Source organism: Hypomesus transpacificus, unplaced genomic scaffold, assembly GCF_021917145.1.
Source record: "Hypomesus transpacificus isolate Combined female unplaced genomic scaffold, fHypTra1 scaffold_275, whole genome shotgun sequence".
NCBI lineage: Eukaryota > Metazoa > Chordata > Actinopteri > Osmeriformes > Osmeridae > Hypomesus > Hypomesus transpacificus.
Genome location: NW_025813802.1, coordinates 4,065 through 23,727, shown reverse-complemented (window position 1 = coordinate 23,727; position 19,663 = coordinate 4,065). Strand labels below are relative to the sequence as shown.

Below are 19,663 nucleotides of genomic sequence, written 5' to 3'. Positions count from 1 at the left end.
GTGTCTGTGTGACTGTTTTAAGGGAGATGTCCGAAGAGGGAGGGAAAAGGCTTCCACTGTGACAATACGCCGGCTTGAACAATGTCCGACACATTGACATCCAGACGCACACACACACACACACACACACACTGATGATCACATGGCAGCAATGTCAAAATGTGCTGCTGTGGAGGAGAGGAAAAGGACTGAAGAGAGAAGAGGGGGAAGCAGGAGAGGAGGGGGGGCAGGAGGGGTGGAGAGAGGAGAGAGGGAAGGAGGAGAGGAGTCAGGAGCAGAGGGGGCAGGAGGGGTGGAGAGAGGGAAGGAGGAGAGGAGAGAGAGGAGAGGGGGAAGGAGGAGAGGAGAGGGGGAAGGAGGGGTGGAGAGTAGAGAGGGAAGGAGGAGAGGAGAGAGAGGAGACGGGGAAGGAGGAGAGGAGAGGGGGAAGGAGGAGAGAGGACGGGAGGAGACATAAACTAAAAGGTCAATGAAACAGAATCTCCTGGACCTCCTCCTCATCTCGGTCATTTCAGACTACGACACGCCACTTACATGCCACAGCTGAACACGCGACCTGTCATGGTCACAACACAGCCCCGCTATGTCACAGAGGGAGATCGTCTCTGAAGACAATCTACTGCTGGGATTCACACAGTATGGACCCACTGAGATGGACGGAGAGGAGGGAGAAGAGGGAAAGGAGGAAGGGAGAAGAGGGAGAGAGAGGATGGAGGAAGAAGGGAGCGGGTTTGACAGGGAGGAGTTGTGAGGGAGAGGGGAAGAGAGAGAGAGAGAGAGAGAGAGAGAGAGAGAGAGAGAGAGAGAGAGAGAGAGAGAGAGAGAGAGATAGTACAGGGATAGAAGGACTGCTATCCAGGTTGTACAGTGGACCCGAGGGGTCCCTAAAGTCTTTCAGCGCCAACATGGACCAGAATGCATCGATCACAGCACAAAACACTGTCTCACCTATGTCTTTCTTAATCCCTCTCTGTCCCTGCTCTCTCTTTTGTCCCTTTCCCTCCCTCTCTCCGGATGACAAGACCTCTGCAGGTCCCTTCTCTGAACCGCTCATTAAAAACCAGAGGTGAAAGAACAGAACGTCCTCATGTTCTAAACAAGCCAGGTGGGCCTTTCAAACAATACCTCCCACCTCACTCAGGGCTTTCTGTTTTGATGGAGTACTATCTTCACAGGAGGGGAGGAGATGAGGAATGGAATGGGGAGGAGAGGTAAGGGGAGCAGAGGAGATGGTGGAGGGGGGGGGGGGGGGCAGCCCGATTTTTTTCTTCTTTCTCTCACCCGGCCCCTACAAAAGGATATCCTGTACAATGTGACCAGTGGCCTGGTGTTGCTGGCTCAAACTGTCAAACAGTCTGACACTCAAGACACTACCCACCTGGCTGGTCCACAGAGCAGCGTGTGTTGAAACACCTATGAAACACCTTCACATGAGGCTGACACACAAACACACACACCGGATGGTACGAGAGGACCAAGTTGCGGCACACAGACCTCTGAAATTTCAAACAATATGCAACCAATCAATTGCAGTGGAGCAATTAGCTGAATGTGCAATAGATCATTCTGTCTCCACCACAAGCTCTCCTTTCTCTGATGGTAAATCCGTGCTCCAGCCTTCTGCTGCTCAGAAACATGTGCACACACACATACACACCCACACACACACAATAGGTTCCACCCTCCCATTGGCCCCGGTCTCAGCTGACAGCCTGATACAGGCTGAGAATGTGACTTGCTAGCTAGGGCTATCCAGGGCCAGCTGCTAAACTGGAATATGTACCACAAACCACACACACACACGCGCGTTGCGGAGATGCAGCTCTCGATAGGGAAGTGGGCCCCACCCGGGGGTGTTAAAGATGTATTTTTGTCAGCAAGCAAACCAGATAAGAGAGCTACAGAAAGAGAGAGAGAGAGAGAGCGAGAGAGAGAGACAGTTAGAGAGACGGGGAGAGAGAGAATTAGAGAGACGGAGAGAGAGATTGTTAGAAAGAGAGACACAGGCAGAGATGGGGAGAGGGAGAGAGACAGTGACAGTGCAACAGGCAGAGTTTTTACAGAGCAACACCAGAGTGCACCAACCTTGTAGACTTGTCCATAGGTGCCGTTCCCCACCACCTCCACTAGTTCAAAGATACCTGCAGGGTCCTAACAGAAGACACAATATTCACATAACTACTTTAATAACTTAACTATAAGGATCCCATTGGGGAAATCCCATAGTAAAACATATATTTAAACTGTAGAACATGCTGTTCTAGTTTTCAGTTATCATCCATTAAAAGTTAAAGGTCTTAACTCTTAACAATAGTTTATCATGACATCACCAAAGGTTTGCATATTTCTCAGTGCACACAGGATTTAGTTCACGGTTTACCCCAAAAAGTTTACACCAAGGATATGATAAAAAAAAATTACGGTTTAACTGATGCTTGTTGATGTTTTCTAATACCATTCAAAAGATCGAGAAACTGGGTCAGTAGAAGAAGTCCACACCACGATCAGATGGTAAAACATTCACAGAAAACTAAACATCGACTCGGTCTTGAACTGACGTGCAAGGCTTTTAGTTTGTTGTTACTTTGCTACTCCTCCAGTGACCAACAGATGGTTTACTTTGTTCTCCACATCTGTTATTGCGCCCATGTTTGCTGAACACTGCATTTCAATTAATTAGGCAAGAACATCTTTACTCACCCTCAAAGAAGCCAGGTCAATATTGTCCAAACTTCGCGTTGTGCTGTCTCTCGCCATTTCTAAAACTTGGTCCGGTGACCCAACTGCACTTCAGAAAGTTGACAAGTAAAAGACAAATTTCCACAAAGTAACGTTTTTTCTGCGTGTCAGGCCATACTGTATCTGCTTACGACTCTCCACGAGCGACACAGGAAACTTCTCATCCAGCGAAACCCCGGAAAATGCAGAGGAAACCTCGCCCCCCTTTCTACTCTCCCCAAGAAAAGTAAACCAAAAAAGTTCGTTTTTGAGCTAACTTTCTCCGCTATGCATGACAATTCGTATAACTCGAACGGTACATGTTTACTAGTTTACTGTGTGTTTTTGATTAAGCGGTCAATATATGTCAAGTTCAGTTTTAGTGGAAGTGCCAGATTTCCCAAAACCCACAACACGGACATCTCCACGAGTAGGCATGCACTGTTATTCTTCGCTCGGCTTAGAAGACTACCGTGGACAAGTTTGTGTTCAAGTCACTTTTCGTGTTTGACGGATTTAAATTAGTCACACTGACACTAATTGGTTTGCCTAAATTTGACACATTATGAACCAATAGCCTATTGAACATTTCCTTCCCATCTGTGTTTTATCTGCACTGTGCATGGCTTTCTTGACTCTTCAAACTGACTTTGCTAGCCTGAGTGAGTCACTTACATGTGGATGATGTGTGTGTGTGTGTGTGTGCTGGCAGGAGGAGCCTGTGCCCCAGGCAGCTGACCTTTGTGAACAGGACCTCTGTCTAAGGCCACAGAGAAGCTATTCTCCTGCAAGGCACACACACACTCACACACAAACTCTCGCTCACACATCATTTACACTAGTCATCATCAACGTAGAACGAAATTATTCAGTCGAGCTGAATCACAGAGTAAAATAGTTGGTTTTATGCTTGTGTGTGTATATATATCAAACAAAAAATAACATTGTGTGTGTGCGTGTGGAGAGAGAGTTAACCATGGATAGTAAACATACAGGGATTCCTGTGTAGTGGGAGAGGGTTGATTTTCAGTATTCTCATCCAATCCCCCCCACTGCCTCCCGAAGGCACACACACACACACAACAATGCATTCCTATGAAAATAAAAACACACTTGGTCCATTCATCTGGGTTGCAGGCAGACTGGGTGATTCTCATGCCCTGGCAGTCAGCCTCCTGAGGAGAGTGTGTGTGGGTGTGGAGAAAAGTAAGTGTGTGTTTGTGTACGCGCATAAGTTAGCGGGATTTTGTGTGTGTGTGGGGTTCAGACGTTTGTTGAAACTCTGCCAAATGGGGTTCACCTCGTGCCAGTTACTATCGTCATGCTAACAGCCAACATATGCCACTGCTGCTGCGCAGGACCTGGAGAAGCAGGACTAGAAGGAGGGCTCGGAGGAAGACAGGAACGAGAAGGACGAGAGAAGGAGGACGAAAAGGAGGAGGCTGAAGAATAAGGCAGAGCATGGATGAGGTTAGAAGGAGGGGAGGTGGAGGAATGGAGGACAGGAAGTAGGAGAACGAGGGGAGAGATGGAAGAAAAGTAGAGGAGAACAAGGAGGAAGGAGAGGACGAGGCTCAGGGAGCGAACACAACACAAGCTTTCTCCACCAGAATGTCCTTACATTACTTTGTAAAAAGAGTTGACAGGTAGACTGCTCTTCAGACCTGAAGGGCAGGTGAGGGGATTTATACCCCCCCCCTCCCCCCCCCGGAGGACTGCTGGATTGGCTGAGACACTGTACACTGGAGCTGGATTGGCTGAGACTGTACACTGGAGAACCTGATTATACTACTCTGACTACTGACATGAAGATTAAAATGTTACTAAACATAACTCCCTCACAACCCTTCAAAATGAAATCCTTCCTCTATGTAAGATCTGCATGTATAATCCCAGTGTACTACATCTTTGGTGACAGGTTCTCTGGATTTGGTCCACGTAACGGTGTTTTGGACAAATGCACATCCACATTGTATACACACATGCAAACATGTACATTCACACACAGGCAAACATACACACTCAAACACATGCAAACACACACACTCAAACACATTTACACACATGCAAACACATACACACATCACGGGAACAGCTCACAGAGAACAATAACAACCTCAGTGTGTGATCATGGGTTGCGATATATTTTAGTTTGTAAACTCATACATAAACTTTTACACACACTAAGACATTCATCTTTACACGCACGCACGCACACACACGGTAGTAACAGTTGTTCTTAATTTCCTACATGGTTCTATGCCCACCACAAGGTGGCACTATTGAATGTGAGATGGAGAGAGATGGGAGGGCAAGAGAAAGAGGATGGTAGAGAGAGAGAGAGGGAAAGACAGAAGGATAGATGAAGGGAAAGACAGATATTATTGTTGCCATAAAAATCTAACCAGGAACATGAAATCCTTCCAGAATAAATCAAACGGTAAACAAGGCATGTGATTTCAACATGATTTAATATACAGCCATTCCAAGGGTCCCATAAAACCATTCACAGGGTTTTCATATCAACAAAACAAAAAAACAAAAGCATATGGACAGTGTGCTGGTGTCTGCAGAGACAGAGGGAGCAGCAGGCCTGATGAGCCATCTAGGAGCAGTATGGGGTGGGGGTAGGAGAGGTACAGGATGGGGGTAGGAGAGGTACAGGGTGGGGGTAGGAGAGGTACAGGATGGGGGTAGGAGAGGTACAGGGTGGGGGTAGGAGAGGTACAGGGTGGGGGCAGAGACAGACATTGACACGGTCATACAGAAAGTTTTCTCTTTTTATTATTTATATTTTTTGTCTGTGTGACTCTGACCTCCTGCCGTCGTCATGGTGATGACCTGATGATGGGAGAAGGTCCGGTTCAGAGCACGTGTACATAAGCATGGTGGTTATTTTCCTGGTGCATCTGCTGGCTGTTACTGTAAGTCTTTATTAACAGCAGCCAGCCAGCCGAAGAGTCAGTATACAACAGCTAGAGGCCAGACAGACAGACAGCTAAATAGTTAGCTAGCCAGCCAGCCAAAGTCAGTAGGCTTTACTAAGCGACTAACTAGCTAAAGACTAACCAACTAGCCAGCCAAACAGCTGAAAAGTCAGGATACAAGATGACTTACCAGCTAGAGGGCAGCCAGCCAGCTAACTAGCTAGCCAGCTGGCCAACCAGTCAGCTAACTTCAGTTGGACAGCCAGTCAGTTAACTACAGTTGGACAGCCAGTCAGCTAACTACAGTTGGACAGCCAGACAGGTAACTAACTAGCCAACCGGCCAACCTGCCAGAGGCTGCACTCTGTACCAGACTGATGGAAAATTATAATTTCGAAGAAGTAGCAGAAGGACAAATGAAAGGTTATGATGAGATGATTCTCCACCAATTTCATTCTATTTCTCATCTGGCAGAGAAATGAAGAAAGTGAGTAACTGCACTCCTGACCCCATTTCGCTCTCATCCTTTCTTCTCCTCTCATCTCTCCGTCCTCCACCCCTCCGTTGTGAATCGTTGTGTATTTAGTATTCTCACTTCCATCATCTGTTTCTGTAGCATAGCCTACAGAGTTCATCAAAGCCTTCAGTAGCTTGCTGTTTTCACACGCACACACACACACGCATAAACATACGGAAAAATGTTCAGGAGAAGCAGAAATGGGTGACAGACAGAGGATTTGGGTGGGTAGGAAGCAGGGGAGATGGCGGAGAAGTTGAAAAATGATTGATTTCTATAACCTACATTGATTTTAATATAAACTAAAGTAATAACAAGCAGAAATCAGGAGACAGCAACTAGAGTCACAGAATTACAACTCAAACAAATATCAGTATTATTGTATAAAACATTTCAAATATTTATATCTAACTGGCCTGAAACAAAGACAATACCTTTGTGTAAATTCAAACGTTATCTTATTTGCTTAAATATACGGTAACATCATTAAAGCTCACAGAGAATGTTCCACCAGTTCTTCCATACATAGTTGTGCTGTGATCCAACCAGACAATGTTACCTCCTCCACCTCCCAACCACACTTCAGGTCAGAATCTCTCCATGTGGCTTACCCCATAGACACAGCAGAAAAATCTCAACAGAATCCTCATTATGAAGTGAATCATAATTATGATTGAATCATCATTGTGAATGAATCATCATTATGAATGAATCATCATTATGAATGAATGAACGTCTATAGAATATATGAAAACTGTACATAGTTACCATGACCTTAAGCTGTTGGGCCTTGGTCAGATATTATTGTTGTAACACATCTCCACAAGGGAGAACTCTTCAAGTAACCAAACATTGTTTTTTTGGAGCAACTCCATTTTTTCCCTTTGTAGATTTTATGGCTAAACATAATAAAACAGCGAACGAAAACAAATCAATATGTATTATTTAGCTCTAAGGAGATGATTGTGTCTTTTATTTTAAAAGTCAGTTCCGATCATTTTTTAGTAGAGAGGTCTGATTGGGTCAGTGTTTTATTGTGAAAGTCTGGTCTAATAAGTGTTTTTTGTCTTGATGAGTCTCATGCAGATATAAAAACGTCCAGTAGGCGAATCCACAGTTGTGTCCTTGCTTGTGTCCACAAGGTTAGAAGACACCTGCTGAGTGTATACAAGATAACAAGGTCAACTGCTGACTGTATACTAGTATACCAGGTCAACTCTTGACTGTATACTAGTTCACCAGGTCAACTGTTGAGTGTATACTAGTTTATCAGGTTGGACCAGTACCAGGGTTGTTCTGGTAGTGTACAGCACCAGTACATACTAGTGCTAGACTAGCACGGTACCAGTATGGACCAGGAAAGCCCAGTCTCTACCGGACCCCAAGTCCTCCGGGGCGGTCTACCAGATATCGCTGCTGAGTTCGCGGCTGGTGAGAGGTACAAAGGTGCTGTTGAGGTGGATCTCCTGCTTCCGGCCCAGCGAGCTGCTCTGGCCCACCTGTCCGTTGAGCAGCGCCATGGGGATGTTGCAGTAGACGTGGCGTCCGCCCAGCGTGGCCACGCGCAGCGGCGAGGACGGCGGCGGCATCTCAAACTCGTAGCTGCGGCAGAAGTGTCTCATCTGGGGGTGGGCGGCCGACGTCTGGTTGAAGTCGGGGATCTCGGCGTGGTGGGCGGGCGCCAGGGAGGCCGAGGTGGCCGTCATGGCGATGGTGGACACGGTCTGCAGGTCCCCGAACAGGCCCTGCTCCCCGGAGTCCAGAACCTGCCGGCGAGACAGCACCTCCTTCCTCCTCACCGGCATCTCGCACAGGACCTGCTTCCAGAAGGTGGACTGCAGCTCGCTGCTGCGCGGCCCGCGCCACTTGATGATGGACAGCACCTTGATGGTGTGCTTGAGGGCCTCCACCTCCTGGTAGTTGATGACGCTGCGCAGGTCGGCGCACTCGATCATGATCACCTTGATCTCCCCGGTCACCAGCATGCTGTGGAGGCGCGTCTCCAGCTGGAAGATGCTCCAGCCCCTCTTGGCCACAAACTCGGGGGTGAGGACGAGGATGAGGCGGCGACTCTGCTCCACGCTGCGAGCCAGGTCCTCTATGTAGACTGGAGGGGAGGGGGGGGGATGCAGGGGTGGGTGGGGGGAGGGGGGGGGCCGGAGAAAGAAATGTGACAGAGAGAGTCGTGTCAGACACGCAATACTGGATCCCTGTTGCTTGTACAGTGCCGGTACACACCAGTCACACACTTCTGGTCTGACTGAACATGCACAGTCATGAGTCTAGCCGAGCAGGCTGTACACAGGATGTACTGCTGGCTTCACAGAATGACTGCAGACCAGCGACTTTGGTCAGCTCTGGTCTGACCAGTGACTCATACAGTGTGTGTGTGTGTGTGTGTGTGTGAATTCAAGACAGAAGGAAAAAGAGAGAGAGAGAAAGAGAGAGAGAGAGAGAGAGAGAGAGAAAGAGAGAGAGAGAGAGAGAGAGAGAGAGAGAGAGAGAGAGAGAGAGAGAGAGAGAGAGAGAGAGAGAGAGAAAGTGTAAGTGTGAATATGAGTTTGTGAAAAAGTGGTGTACGTGCTGGGAGAGGTAAGTGGCACATTAGCTCTTGCTAGGTGACACATTCCAGTGGCTGGCTGGCTGATTGTCCGTAGTGTCCTGTTGTGTCCTGCGGGGGCACTATCTTTCACACCTGAAGTGACGTAACACATCACACCTCCTACGAAGACACACACACACACACACAAGCCCACACACAAACACACACAGGCCCACACAAGCGTGAACGAGGACACACAAACAAGCATGAACGCACACACACACACTAGCTCTATGACACTCACTGGCCTGAACACCTTACCCCCCCCACTTTCCTCCTTACTGACAAACACACGCATCTTCAAAAACTGTTCCCATTGGCTTCCCTCCCTCCCCACTGAACTATCACCTTTTCAGATATCTGTCCTTAAGACTTATCCAGCACCACCCCTCTCCTCCTCCTTCCTGTTCCCCCTCTCCTCCTCCTCCTTCTCCTCTTCCATCCTGTTCCCCCTCTCTTCCTCCTCCTTACTGTTTCCCCCTCTCTATTCCTCTGACTCCTCTCCCCCTCCTTCCTGTTCCCCATCTCCCCCTCTTCCTCTTCCTTTCCTCCTCCTTCTTTCCTCTCCCTCTCCTCCTCCTCCTCCTCTCCTCAGGCCTTAGAATCAGGCCAGGGCAAAGGCTTAGAGTTTCATCATATTAGATTAGAACATTTCATCATGCTGCAGTTAACCAGTCAAATACACACACAGACATTCACACACACACACATACACACAGGCACGCATGCAGGCGTTTGAGCACAAACTCCCAAACGTGCATGCATAATCATGTAGATTTACAAACAGCAAACGGAGAGATCTTTCGTAGAAGAGCTTGACCAGAATGGCCTGCACACTACACATCCTCTTAATGATCTCACCACTGCTCAGCACACACAGATGTGTGTGTGTGTGTTTAATAAAGCGTGTGTGTTTAACAAAGTGTGTTTCTGACTGAGAGGCACCCTGGGGATGCTCTGGAGCATAAGATGCTGGGAGATCATCCAGCACACACACACACACACACACACACACACACATACAAACAAACACATTGAGCGAGTCTCATTCAGCTCCAGCCAAACACCCAACAGCGAATAAGTATCCGAATGATACTTCTGCTCTTGCGGGCCCTTAGGGACTCACGGGAGCAGATCCGGACAGCACCCCCACCCGCCCACCAGAGAGCGACCGTCCACTTCCTGTCCTCCGGGGGGGGCGCTAGGCTGACTGATCCGTTAACAGCCCGCCAGTGGAGGTTCTCCCTGAGCAGATGCAATGGAGGACCAGAAGCCAAGTCTGACCATGGAGCCCCACCAACACACCAGACTCACCATGCTGAGTCAGTAAGACATGAATAACAACCGGGCCCCACACGCTGTCACACACGTGCACATACGTTTAATAAACATGCGGACAATTTGTTTGCAGAGACATCGGCCCCAGATATATGAGCTTTGCTTTTCTGCGTTGCGTGAGAAGATGTGTGAGTGTGTGTGGCCGTGTGTGTGTGTGTTTGGCGCCTGTGCTGCTAGCCCTCATCTCAGTCCAGTACCTAACTAAATTAACGACATCGGTGCAACAACAACACATTGCAATTTCATGGTCAATTTGCGGTGCATAAATAGTACAGTGAGTACAGATGCGATTGAGGGAGGGAGGGAACAAGAGAGGGAAAAAAAGGGGGGGAGTCTTTTTTTTCTTGGTATTTTCCTTTTTCAGTCTATTTTCATATGCCGATGATTATGTAAATCAATTAATACAGCTAAGTGCCAGTGAACCTGTTTGACTTTCTCCCCTGCCCTTTCCCTCCCTCCCTCTCCCACTTCTCTCCCTCTGTCTGTCTGTCTTTATGCACAATAGTAAACCAATGGACTGTTTAAAGTCATGTTGTTTCTGGGTCGTGTTAGACTGATCTGGTTCAGCTAATGATCAGGAACCCTCCTTTCTCCCCTCCCCTCTCCTCTCCCCTTCCATTTCATTTCCTCTCCTCTCATTTCCTCCCCTTCTCTCCTCTCCCCTTCCATTCCATTCCCTCTCCTCTCCCCTTCCAGTCCCCCCCTCCTTTCCACCCCTCTCCTCTACACGCACACACACACACACACACACACACACACACACACACACACAAACACACACACACACACAGTGGTGTATTCATGTGAGCCAGGGTGGACCAGCCCTAAGAGTTGGGAAGGTATTTTAGAAGCAATGTCTGCTAAATTAATGCAAGGAACAGACATTAGTTAGCAGGGTAGTTTGAGGGCAAGTAGAGGGAATAATTGAGCTTTTTATGCAAAATACGCTGGGTCACGGGCATGTGTGTTCTGAGTGTGTGTGCTCCTCGGTGTATGTGTGTATGTGAGTGTATCTACATTTAAAGAAGTGCAGCACATGAGGAGACCTCACATCAGGCTTGTATTCAGGATTTGTGTGTGTGTATTTGGGAGGGGGGGGCTCACTGATATACCGAACAGTACACATTCACCCCACTCTTGTTCTGTCCGTGAAGACAGGAACACACAAGCAGGCACACAGGTGAGCAGACAAGCGGCATCCCTGATTCCTTCTGACAGACTGAGAAATTCGGGATAACAGGGGGACGGTTCTGCCACAAGGGAGACATACAGACATGGGGTGTGTGACGTGTGTGACGACGTGTGTGACGACGTGTGTGAGGACGTGAGTGTCTGCGGAGTTTGCGTGCTTTTTGCCGGCGTGTGTATATGTGTGTGCACTTGTGTGTGTGTGTGTGTGTGTGTGACATCAGTGTATGTGTGTGTCTACGTGACATCAGTGTGCCTGCTTGACATTAGTGTGTGTGTGTGTGTGTGTATGTGACATCAGTGTGTGTGTGTGTGTGTGTGTGTGTACGTGACATCAGTGTGTGCGTGTGTGTCCATCTTCCTTACTGTTGCTGGGGATGAGGTCTCGGTCTGGGATGAAGAGCTTGTATCCGTAGTGCTTCTCCAGGACGTCAGGCAGGACCTCCAGGGCAAACTGCTCCTCCTCACTGGAGGGACGTCCCAGAGAGTCCAGGTCCACCCTGGTGTAGGACAGGTACGCATCGTACTCCTTGTTATCTGGTGGAGAGAGGTGGAGGGAACAGGACACGGGTGAGACAAAACCGAGAGAAGAAACAAAGAGACAGAGAGAGAAATAGAGAGACTGGCACAGAAAGAAAGAGAGTGTGAGAGAGAGAGAGAGAGAGAGAGAGAGAGAGAGAGAGAGAGAGAGAGAGAGAGAGAGAGAGAGAGAGAGAGAGAGAGAGAGAGAGAGAAAGAGCCTTTAAAGATATTGCTTTATATACTGCTTTATTGGGCAGTCAAAACTGCCAGCTAACCAACAGTTTGACCACAACAGCCATTTTTTCCTTTACCTAGAGAGAAAAAAAGAGAGAGGGCGAGAGTGAAAGAGAAAGCAACAGAGCAAGAGAGGGGGGACAGAGAGACACCGAAAGAGACACGTCTCTGGGAAGGACCGGGGCCTCACCATCCTCCGTCTCGTCGCTGCCGAAGTGTCTTCTGTAGCAGAGCATGATCTCAACGCTGTAGCACTTGTAGATGGCTGTGAAGACCCCTAACAGCAGCAGGATAGCCCCCAGACCCCCCGCCAGCTCCAGGCGGTACATATCTGGAGACGCAGAGATATTGTTTGAAAACGATTCTTTATTGGGAAGAACAAACTTTCAGGTTTCCCTGGTCATTCGAAACGTAATCCCTTTGATGCAGGATTTTTTTTCATTTTCATTTCTGTATTCTACTTTAGAGGAATCACCTATTTCTCAGTTTTATTGACACCATGCAATTCCTATTTACTTCACAGCGTGTGTATTTCTATGTTTGTATGTACGGTATGTGTGCATAGCCTGTTTGTTTGGGCAATATTTCAAATAATATTTGATTATCTCAATGTGCCCAAAAACCTGGGAAAAAATAATCATTATTATAATTGTACATTATTATGTAACTTGAAATTGTTATAATTGCTTTATTATTGATGAGGTTTATGTTCTCTGATGTGTGATGCTAATTGCATGTGTTGTGCCTTCATTGTGGACTGCTATGGCAACATTGTTTAACCTGAACACTCTTGCCAAAAAAGCATACTGAATGGAATTGAGAGAGGAGTTAGAGAAGGAGAGAGAAATGGGAGAAAGATAGGAGTTAGAAAGAGAGAGAGAGAGTCATTTTGATTACTTCCCAATACACTGTGAAAGAACTGAATGACAGATAGATCTATAACCTTTATAGAGACACATCGCCTCATCAGAAAGAGATAAGCACAGTCTTGTTTCAATCTCACTTTCCCTGTCTCATCAAGTGTAGGTGTGTGTGTGTGTTTGCATCGGTGTGTGTGTGCGCATGCTTTGGGAAGCCAGCTATAATCGTTCATGTTTGCCATGCTGCCATTCAGCTAACATGGCTCATCAATCTGCGCTGCGTCACTCAGTCAGATAGGTTGGCTGCATCCATCTCCCCTGTCTGCTCACAAGGAAGTGTCTCAGACACACACAGACACACACACCTAGACACACACACATAGACACACACACATAGACACACACACCTAGACATACACGGACACACACACCTAGAGACACACAGACACTCACACACGCACCCACACACGTTGCAAATCGTACGCACACACATGTACAGAGACCATATACATACCAACACAGACACACTGCCTCTGTACTAGTCTGTGCTCACTGGAGCACAGGTCTGTGATGCAAGCAGCTGTGAAGCCATCATCACACCTCTACCAGAGGCAGACTGGAATGACTCCATCTCTGATCATATCCTGCTGCTGGATGGACTCTACATTTCTAGGAAGCCGTGACATCAATCTACCTGGGGGGAATCATCTTTGCCGTATGAGTAGTCCTCGCAGAGCATGTAGTCTGCATGTTCTACGTTCCAATCAATGCTGTTCTATCGCGTGGGATTCCTGTGTTCTGTGTGTTCGTATGTTCTGTGTTCTACTGTGTTTTTTTCAGAATTAGTGTGTGCTCATGCGTATGGTCTGTGTGTTCTGCTGGAGCTGTTTGTTCATGTGTTCTATGTGTTTTGTGTTTTCCAGTTTTATCCATGGTGGTGGTTGGTCCAGTCCTGATTGGCCAGTAGAGGTCTCTGCCGCCTCACGGCTTGACCAACCAGAGAGCAGCCAGCAACACGCGCAAGAACATAGACTAAATGTTGTCTCATTTCATCACGTCCCCCCCTTCTCCTGTCCTCCACTAATATTTAAAACACCCATTCTTGTCTATCAGAGGAACTGACATTTTTTGTCTCGAAACCCCAAATTTAGGAGACCGCAATTTTATCTCCAGGTTACTCCCTCCGTCCTGACCTCGGTCAGACGGCTTTCAGAATCACACACTCCGCTGCCCGCCCTCTAGCCAGACGTTAATGGGTTCACATTATGCCGCCTCGCTCATTAGAGGTTTCCAAGGCTGAGGTTTCTGAATGGATTGTCGTCTTTGCCAAACTGAGGCCGCCGCGTACCTTGGCCAGGCTTGGAGAGGCGATGAGTCAGCGCGGCGCAAGGTTAGCGGACGCCGACGGATGAAGTTTTGGCGCCGAACGTGAGACAAACACACTCGAACGGCTGTTCGTTGGACGAGGCGAGGGGCTCGTGCCCCTTCGTAACGCGCGTTGTGTCTTCATGCATGTGCGAGGCCCTGCTCACATGGTAACGCACTGGTCGGCATGTCGTTGAAAAGTGTGAAAACAAAGTCATTCTCTGAGGCAAAAAAGTACTGACGTGGAGCCACTTCTGAAAACACAACACGACCCTGCTACAGTGCTGCCCTGATTGAGGAAAAAGGTTTTCTGTGTAAGTGCCGACCCAAATAATGCAATGTCATTCACTTCTCCCTTTTAGGCCTCTGAAAACTATGTTCTGGACACAGATTAAGAGTAGAGTGTGTGTGTGTGTGTGTGTGCTTGCGTGTGTGTGTGTGTATGTGACAGGAGTAGGAAGGTCATCATTACTTTATACTGTAATCACCTGTCCTATTAAAGAAAACGCAGCAGGACTCACCACGGTAGGGGACATTTTTTGCATGTGGGTGTGGGTGTGTGTGTGTGTGTGGGTGTGTGTGTGTGCATGAGCATGTGTGACCTGAGGGGTACATTAGCAGTAATCTGTTATTTCTAAGCAGGATGTCACATGCTCTAGTTTACTAACTACAGCAGCTTCTATTACGTCCTCATGAAGGCTTTGTAGAGCAGTGATAATGATGTGGTGAGCAGCATCAGAGGGTTACGGTGAGTTGATCCATACACAGTATCATTATGTATTTAATTGTGTCTGGTTTTAAATATGTCACCCTCTCGTCTGTGCAAAACGTATGTGCACGCCTACGCTGGCAAGACAAAAGACAGGAAAAAGTTGTGAGAAGGTTATGTACGCATCTGTAGGGGTTTATGGTCTATGGTTTTGGAGGGTTATGCAGCGTTATCTGAGGTCATGTAGGGTGATATAGGGTTATGCAACATTTTCTAGGGTTATAAAGGGTTATGCAGCATTATCTAAGGTGATATAGGGCTATGTAAGGTTATGCAGCGTTATCTAAGGTCATGTAGGGTGATATAGGGTTATGCAACATTTTCTAGGGTTATAAAGGGTTATGCAGCATTATCTAAGGTGATATAGGGCTATGTAAGGTTATGCAGCGTTATCTAAGGTGATATAGGGCGATGTAGGGTAATGCAGCATTTTCTTAGGTGATATAGAGCGATGTAGGGTTATGCAGCGTTATCTAAGGTGATGTAGGGTGATGCCGCATTATCTAAGGTGATATAGTGCGATGTAGGGTTATGCAGCATTATCTAAGGTGATGTAGGGCGATTTAGGGTAAAGCAGCGTTAAATCCAAGGTGATGTAGGGCGATGTAGGGTAATGCATCGTTACCTAAGGTGATATAGGGGGATGTAGGGAAATGCAGCGTTATCTAAGGTGATATAGGGCGATGTAGGGTAATGCAGTGATATTTATGGTTGCGTAAGACCTTCTCTTGGAGACCCTCACCCCTCTTCTGAAGAATGGCGCTGCCGCTACGCTTCCCGATGTGGTTCTCCACATGGCACGTGTAGTTCCCCAGGTCCGCCTCCTCCACCGCGTCGAACGTTAGGGACAGCTCCACCTCCTTCTCCCCCAGGTACTCCTTCAACACCCTGCAGGAGGAGGAGGGAGAGGGGGAGGAAGGGGGAGATATACGTTTCGTTACAGAAATCAACACTGGGTCACCAAGTCGTCCTTCAGAAAATAACGTGAGTAGTTTAATCAGAGTGCGAAATATACAATGACAATCGAGGGGGTCCACTTCTTCTCCAGGGCGTGTATCGACCCCTTCGACCTGTTGTTTTTACCTCTTTGGGGGGGTCCAATTCTTAATTATGGGGGTCAGACCCCCCCAAACCCCCCCGTAATTCGCAGTTTAATCCACTCAAATAAATGTGTTCATCTTCTTTTGATTTCGAGTGTACTGTCCCTTTAACAAAAAGTCCAACTAAATGGGGGCTTGGGAGGCTTGCTTGACCCGATGCTGATAGAGACAGGGAGTTTGCTCAGGCAGGGTATAGGACTTACTGTGAGGATCCGGCAGTGTTAAGGGGATCTATGTGTGTGTGTATGTGTGTGTGTGCACCCTGGTCTTTAGTCCCTTGTTTTATGAAGCAACTAACAAGAGGCCAGTGGTGAGGGAGGTCATCCTCGTTAGGACACAGAAACTGCCTCCAGTCTTGCTGCTGCTCACACACACACACACACACACACACACACACACACACACACACACACACACACACAAACACTCTTTTGTGTGTTTCTGTATGTTTGAACTCTATGTGTGTGTGCGTGTGTGTGTTGGGGGTCTGATAGTGCAGTCCAGGAGAACATCACGTGGAATGTGTTTATCCAGCCGTGCTCCCTTAACCTGGTGGACAGGCTGATGGAGTATATTGTGGGCCGTCTGGCACGTGTGTGTGTGTGAATGTGTGCGTGTGTGTGAGAGAGAAAGAGTGAGTGTGTGCGTATGCATGTTTGTGACAGTGTTTGTGTGTATGTGTGTGAGAGTGTGAGATTGTGAGAGTGTGTGTGTGTGTGTACTGAGAGAGAGAACCTGTCAAGGCTGGATTGACTTGTGCCGGGGCTGGTGAGTGGAGTGGAGCGAAGCTAGGTAGGGGAGGGGGGGGGGCACAGGGTGGGCTATTAATGGCAATCCCTGTCTTGGGCAGACTCTAGGAGGAAGGGAAGGGGGTGGGCATTGGACACGTAGCACCCCATTGCCACGGCAACAGATTGATGGGTTTGGGCAGTGCGGGGGCTGAGCGTGATGTATCACTGATACAGCTGTCACAGCTGGGGAGAGGGGGCTGGGTATCACTACAGCAGGCCCCCACTACCCTGTGTGGGGAGAGAGAGATAGAGGGAGGAGACAACGAGAAGGAAAGAACGAGAGAGAGAGGAGAGAAGAGACAGAGAAGGAAAGAGGGAGAGGGAAGTGGGATTAGGTTTGTCTGGAAGTGAATTTTCAGACAAACCTAAAAAACGAGTTGCAACTGAGGCTCTAACCCCCCACCCCTTCCCATCCGCTGTGCCAGGGCACCCCTCAAGCCCCACACATCAACAAACTCTTCCATCTTTCCCACCAGCTTACAATATGAGAACTCATGAGAGAGAGATAGACAGAGAGAGATAAAGAGAGAGGATAAAGTATGAGTGTTAATTAGCAGTGGTGTTGTCTTGCCTTCTAGGTCCTGTTGGACCTGATGGGACGCGCTCAGTGTAGTTAGCTTCTGCCCCAAAGAAAAAATTACAGTCTCTCTCTCTTTCTAAATCATACTCTTTCTACCTCTCTCTCCATATCAGACTCTCCCTCTATCATTCCACCCCCATTCACTCCCCCTCTCCTTTTCTGTCAAGAACCAAGAGAGCACATGCTGCACATTTGCATCCATGCTAGCTTCCAGATGCATTCTCCTGGAACGTGCACATACGCACGCGTACACACACTGTCTTTCTCTTTGGCTTTACCTCTATCTTTTGATTCCTAGACTTCTGTCCCTCCCTCCATCTCTCTGGGTGTGCATTAGCTCAGGCGAGGCAGCGGCACTATCTAGGTCAGCCTCGCAGGCATCTCCTGGCTGACCTGGGCTGCTTTGTCTGAGCGCCGGAACACGCCGGAACAAGTCTCTGTCTCTGTTGAGCAGCGCCCCAGACCTTTGTTCTAAGGTTATTAAAGACTCTAAAATAAGATTTGCCCCCTTCCACCTCATCCCTCTCCGTCTCTCCATCTCCCTTTGACTTTCTTTTTCCTAATCATCCCTCATGTCATCGGTGTTAGAAGTCCACCCCCGCTTCCCAGGTCATGTCAGCGTGTTCCCCGTTGAAGGGAGTTTCCTGTTCTCCCCTCAGTCTCACCCTAACCCCGAGGCCACTCCTGAAGCTGAGGGGAGAGGACGGTGACGCAGGCGCGGGAGGCGCCGAGACGGAGAGCACGGAGGTAGATCCGATGGAGGTGCCGAGGAGAGGAGAGGAATGGATGGTGCGAGAACCGAGGCGGAGCATCTGACGGGACTGAAAGTATTGACGAAGAACGGACGGCGGTGTGGAGGAGAGGAGATAGGAGGTGCAGATGGGGGTGTGTGGGAGACGAGATAGGAGGTGCAGATGGAGGTGTGGAGGAGAGATAAGAGGTGGAGGTGCAGATGGAGGTGTGGAGGAGAGATAAGAGGTGGTGGTGCAGATGGAGGTGTGGAGGAGAGGAGATAGGGGGTGCAGATGGAGGTGTGGAGGAGAGAGGAGATAGGACGTGGAGGTGCAGACGGTTGCTTGGTGGTTTACCTGACTTGGCTCTCCTTGATGTGTCCAGCCAGCTCCTCCACAAACTTCTCCCCCTTGGTCCAGTAGATGATGGGCCGGGAATCTCCACTGTAACCGAAGAACGCCTTGCAGTCCAAACTCAGAGGCATGCCTGCAGACACAGAAACCCACAAGGTCAACAACAACAACACCAAATTCCCCACAACTTCTAACATCTAAACTGCTGTGAAATGGCACGGACATCAGTCATTGTACACTGCTCCTCAGTGTGTCCCTCCGCCAAGGGTAAACACCAGCCGGCTGAGTGCTCAGGCAGTAAAGTAGTTCTGTGTTGTTTTTGTTTATTGTGAGTACCCTGGGGCACCCTCTCTCAAAGACCTGCTGGAGATGTGTCTACTACAACTCTCAACATCACACACACACACACACATGCACGCACACACACCAACACACACACCAACACACACACACACAGAGAGCAATATCTTGCCAGCTGCCTGGCTTTGACTGCTTCTGCAGACCGTTCACAGCTAGTCCATGTTTTTTTGTTTCCGACTGCCAGTAATCTGTGCCAGGAGCCCGTATCTGTAGGTTACCTTGCAGTGCTGGAGGTCATGGACGTATGAAGCTAATGACTGGTACGGAGGCGGTTTTGCTGTAAATAAACACAATTTGCACACACATTCCATCTACCTGAGGCCTCTCTGCCTTCCAGCCTTTAAACCTTCTAACCTTCTAACACATCTAGCCTTCTATCCCTTATAGCCTCTCTCCAGCCTCTCAACTTGACAGCCTCTAAAAATCCCAGCCTCCAGGATTCAATTCCAGCCTTTCTTTCAACATCTCTCTCAACATCACATTCTCACCCTCCCAACCTCCCTGTCTTCCAACCTCCTATCTGGCTTTTCAACCTCCTAATCATTCACTGTTTCAACCTGAATGCTTCTATCATTTCCAGCCTCACAGCCTTTGAGTCTCCCTCTGGCCTCTCAACCTCAGTTTCTCAGCCAGTCAGACTCCTATCCACCCTGCCTCCCTGTCTGAATTCACAGACTACTTGACTCACATAGGAGAAACTTCTGGAC

The 19,663-nt window shown here is 48.3% G+C and overlaps 2 protein-coding genes across 6 annotated transcripts in view; both read right to left on the bottom strand.

Annotated features, from left to right (window-relative positions):
- Positions 1–3,347, bottom strand: part of si:zfos-2326c3.2 (mitogen-activated protein kinase kinase kinase kinase 4) — a 40,320-nt gene extending 36,973 nt beyond the window's left edge. For 2 of the 5 annotated variants that reach the window (XM_047015124.1, XM_047015123.1), the window contains exons 1-2: positions 2,701–3,347; positions 2,086–2,151 (exon numbers count right to left, since the gene is read on the bottom strand). In XM_047015124.1, the coding sequence (XP_046871080.1) occupies positions 2,086–2,151; positions 2,701–2,757 (123 nt within the window). In that variant the 5' untranslated portion in view covers positions 2,758–3,347. The remainder of the gene's footprint in view (positions 1–2,085; positions 2,152–2,700) is intronic. The other 3 variants (XM_047015122.1, XM_047015126.1, XM_047015125.1) reach the window with 2 other exon arrangements.
- Positions 3,348–7,562: 4,215 nt separating this feature from the next.
- il1rapl2 (interleukin 1 receptor accessory protein-like 2) lies at positions 7,563–18,793 on the bottom strand. Its single transcript, XM_047015121.1, has 5 exons — positions 18,600–18,793; positions 15,783–15,928; positions 12,237–12,377; positions 11,657–11,827; positions 7,563–8,269 (listed from the first exon to the last, which is right to left on the bottom strand). The coding sequence occupies exons 1-5, from the start codon at positions 18,791–18,793 to the stop codon at positions 7,563–7,565; spliced, it is 1,359 nt and encodes a 452-aa protein (XP_046871077.1).
- Between the last annotated feature and the right edge of the window lie 870 nt (positions 18,794–19,663).

Bases quoted from the DNA above. Each gene is read 5' to 3' on its own strand.
- il1rapl2 (XM_047015121.1), bottom strand. From the start codon at position 18,793: ATGTTAGAAGTTGTGGGGAATTTGGTGTTGTTGTTGTTGACCTTGTGG. The intron at 11,828-12,236 runs GTGAGGCCCCGG...TCTCTCCACCAG, and splicing joins CAGCGACGAGACGGAGGATG to ATAACAAGGAGTACGATGCG. The intron at 8,270-11,656 runs GTAAGGAAGATG...CCTCCCCTCCAG, and splicing joins AGACCTCATCCCCAGCAACA to TCTACATAGAGGACCTGGCT.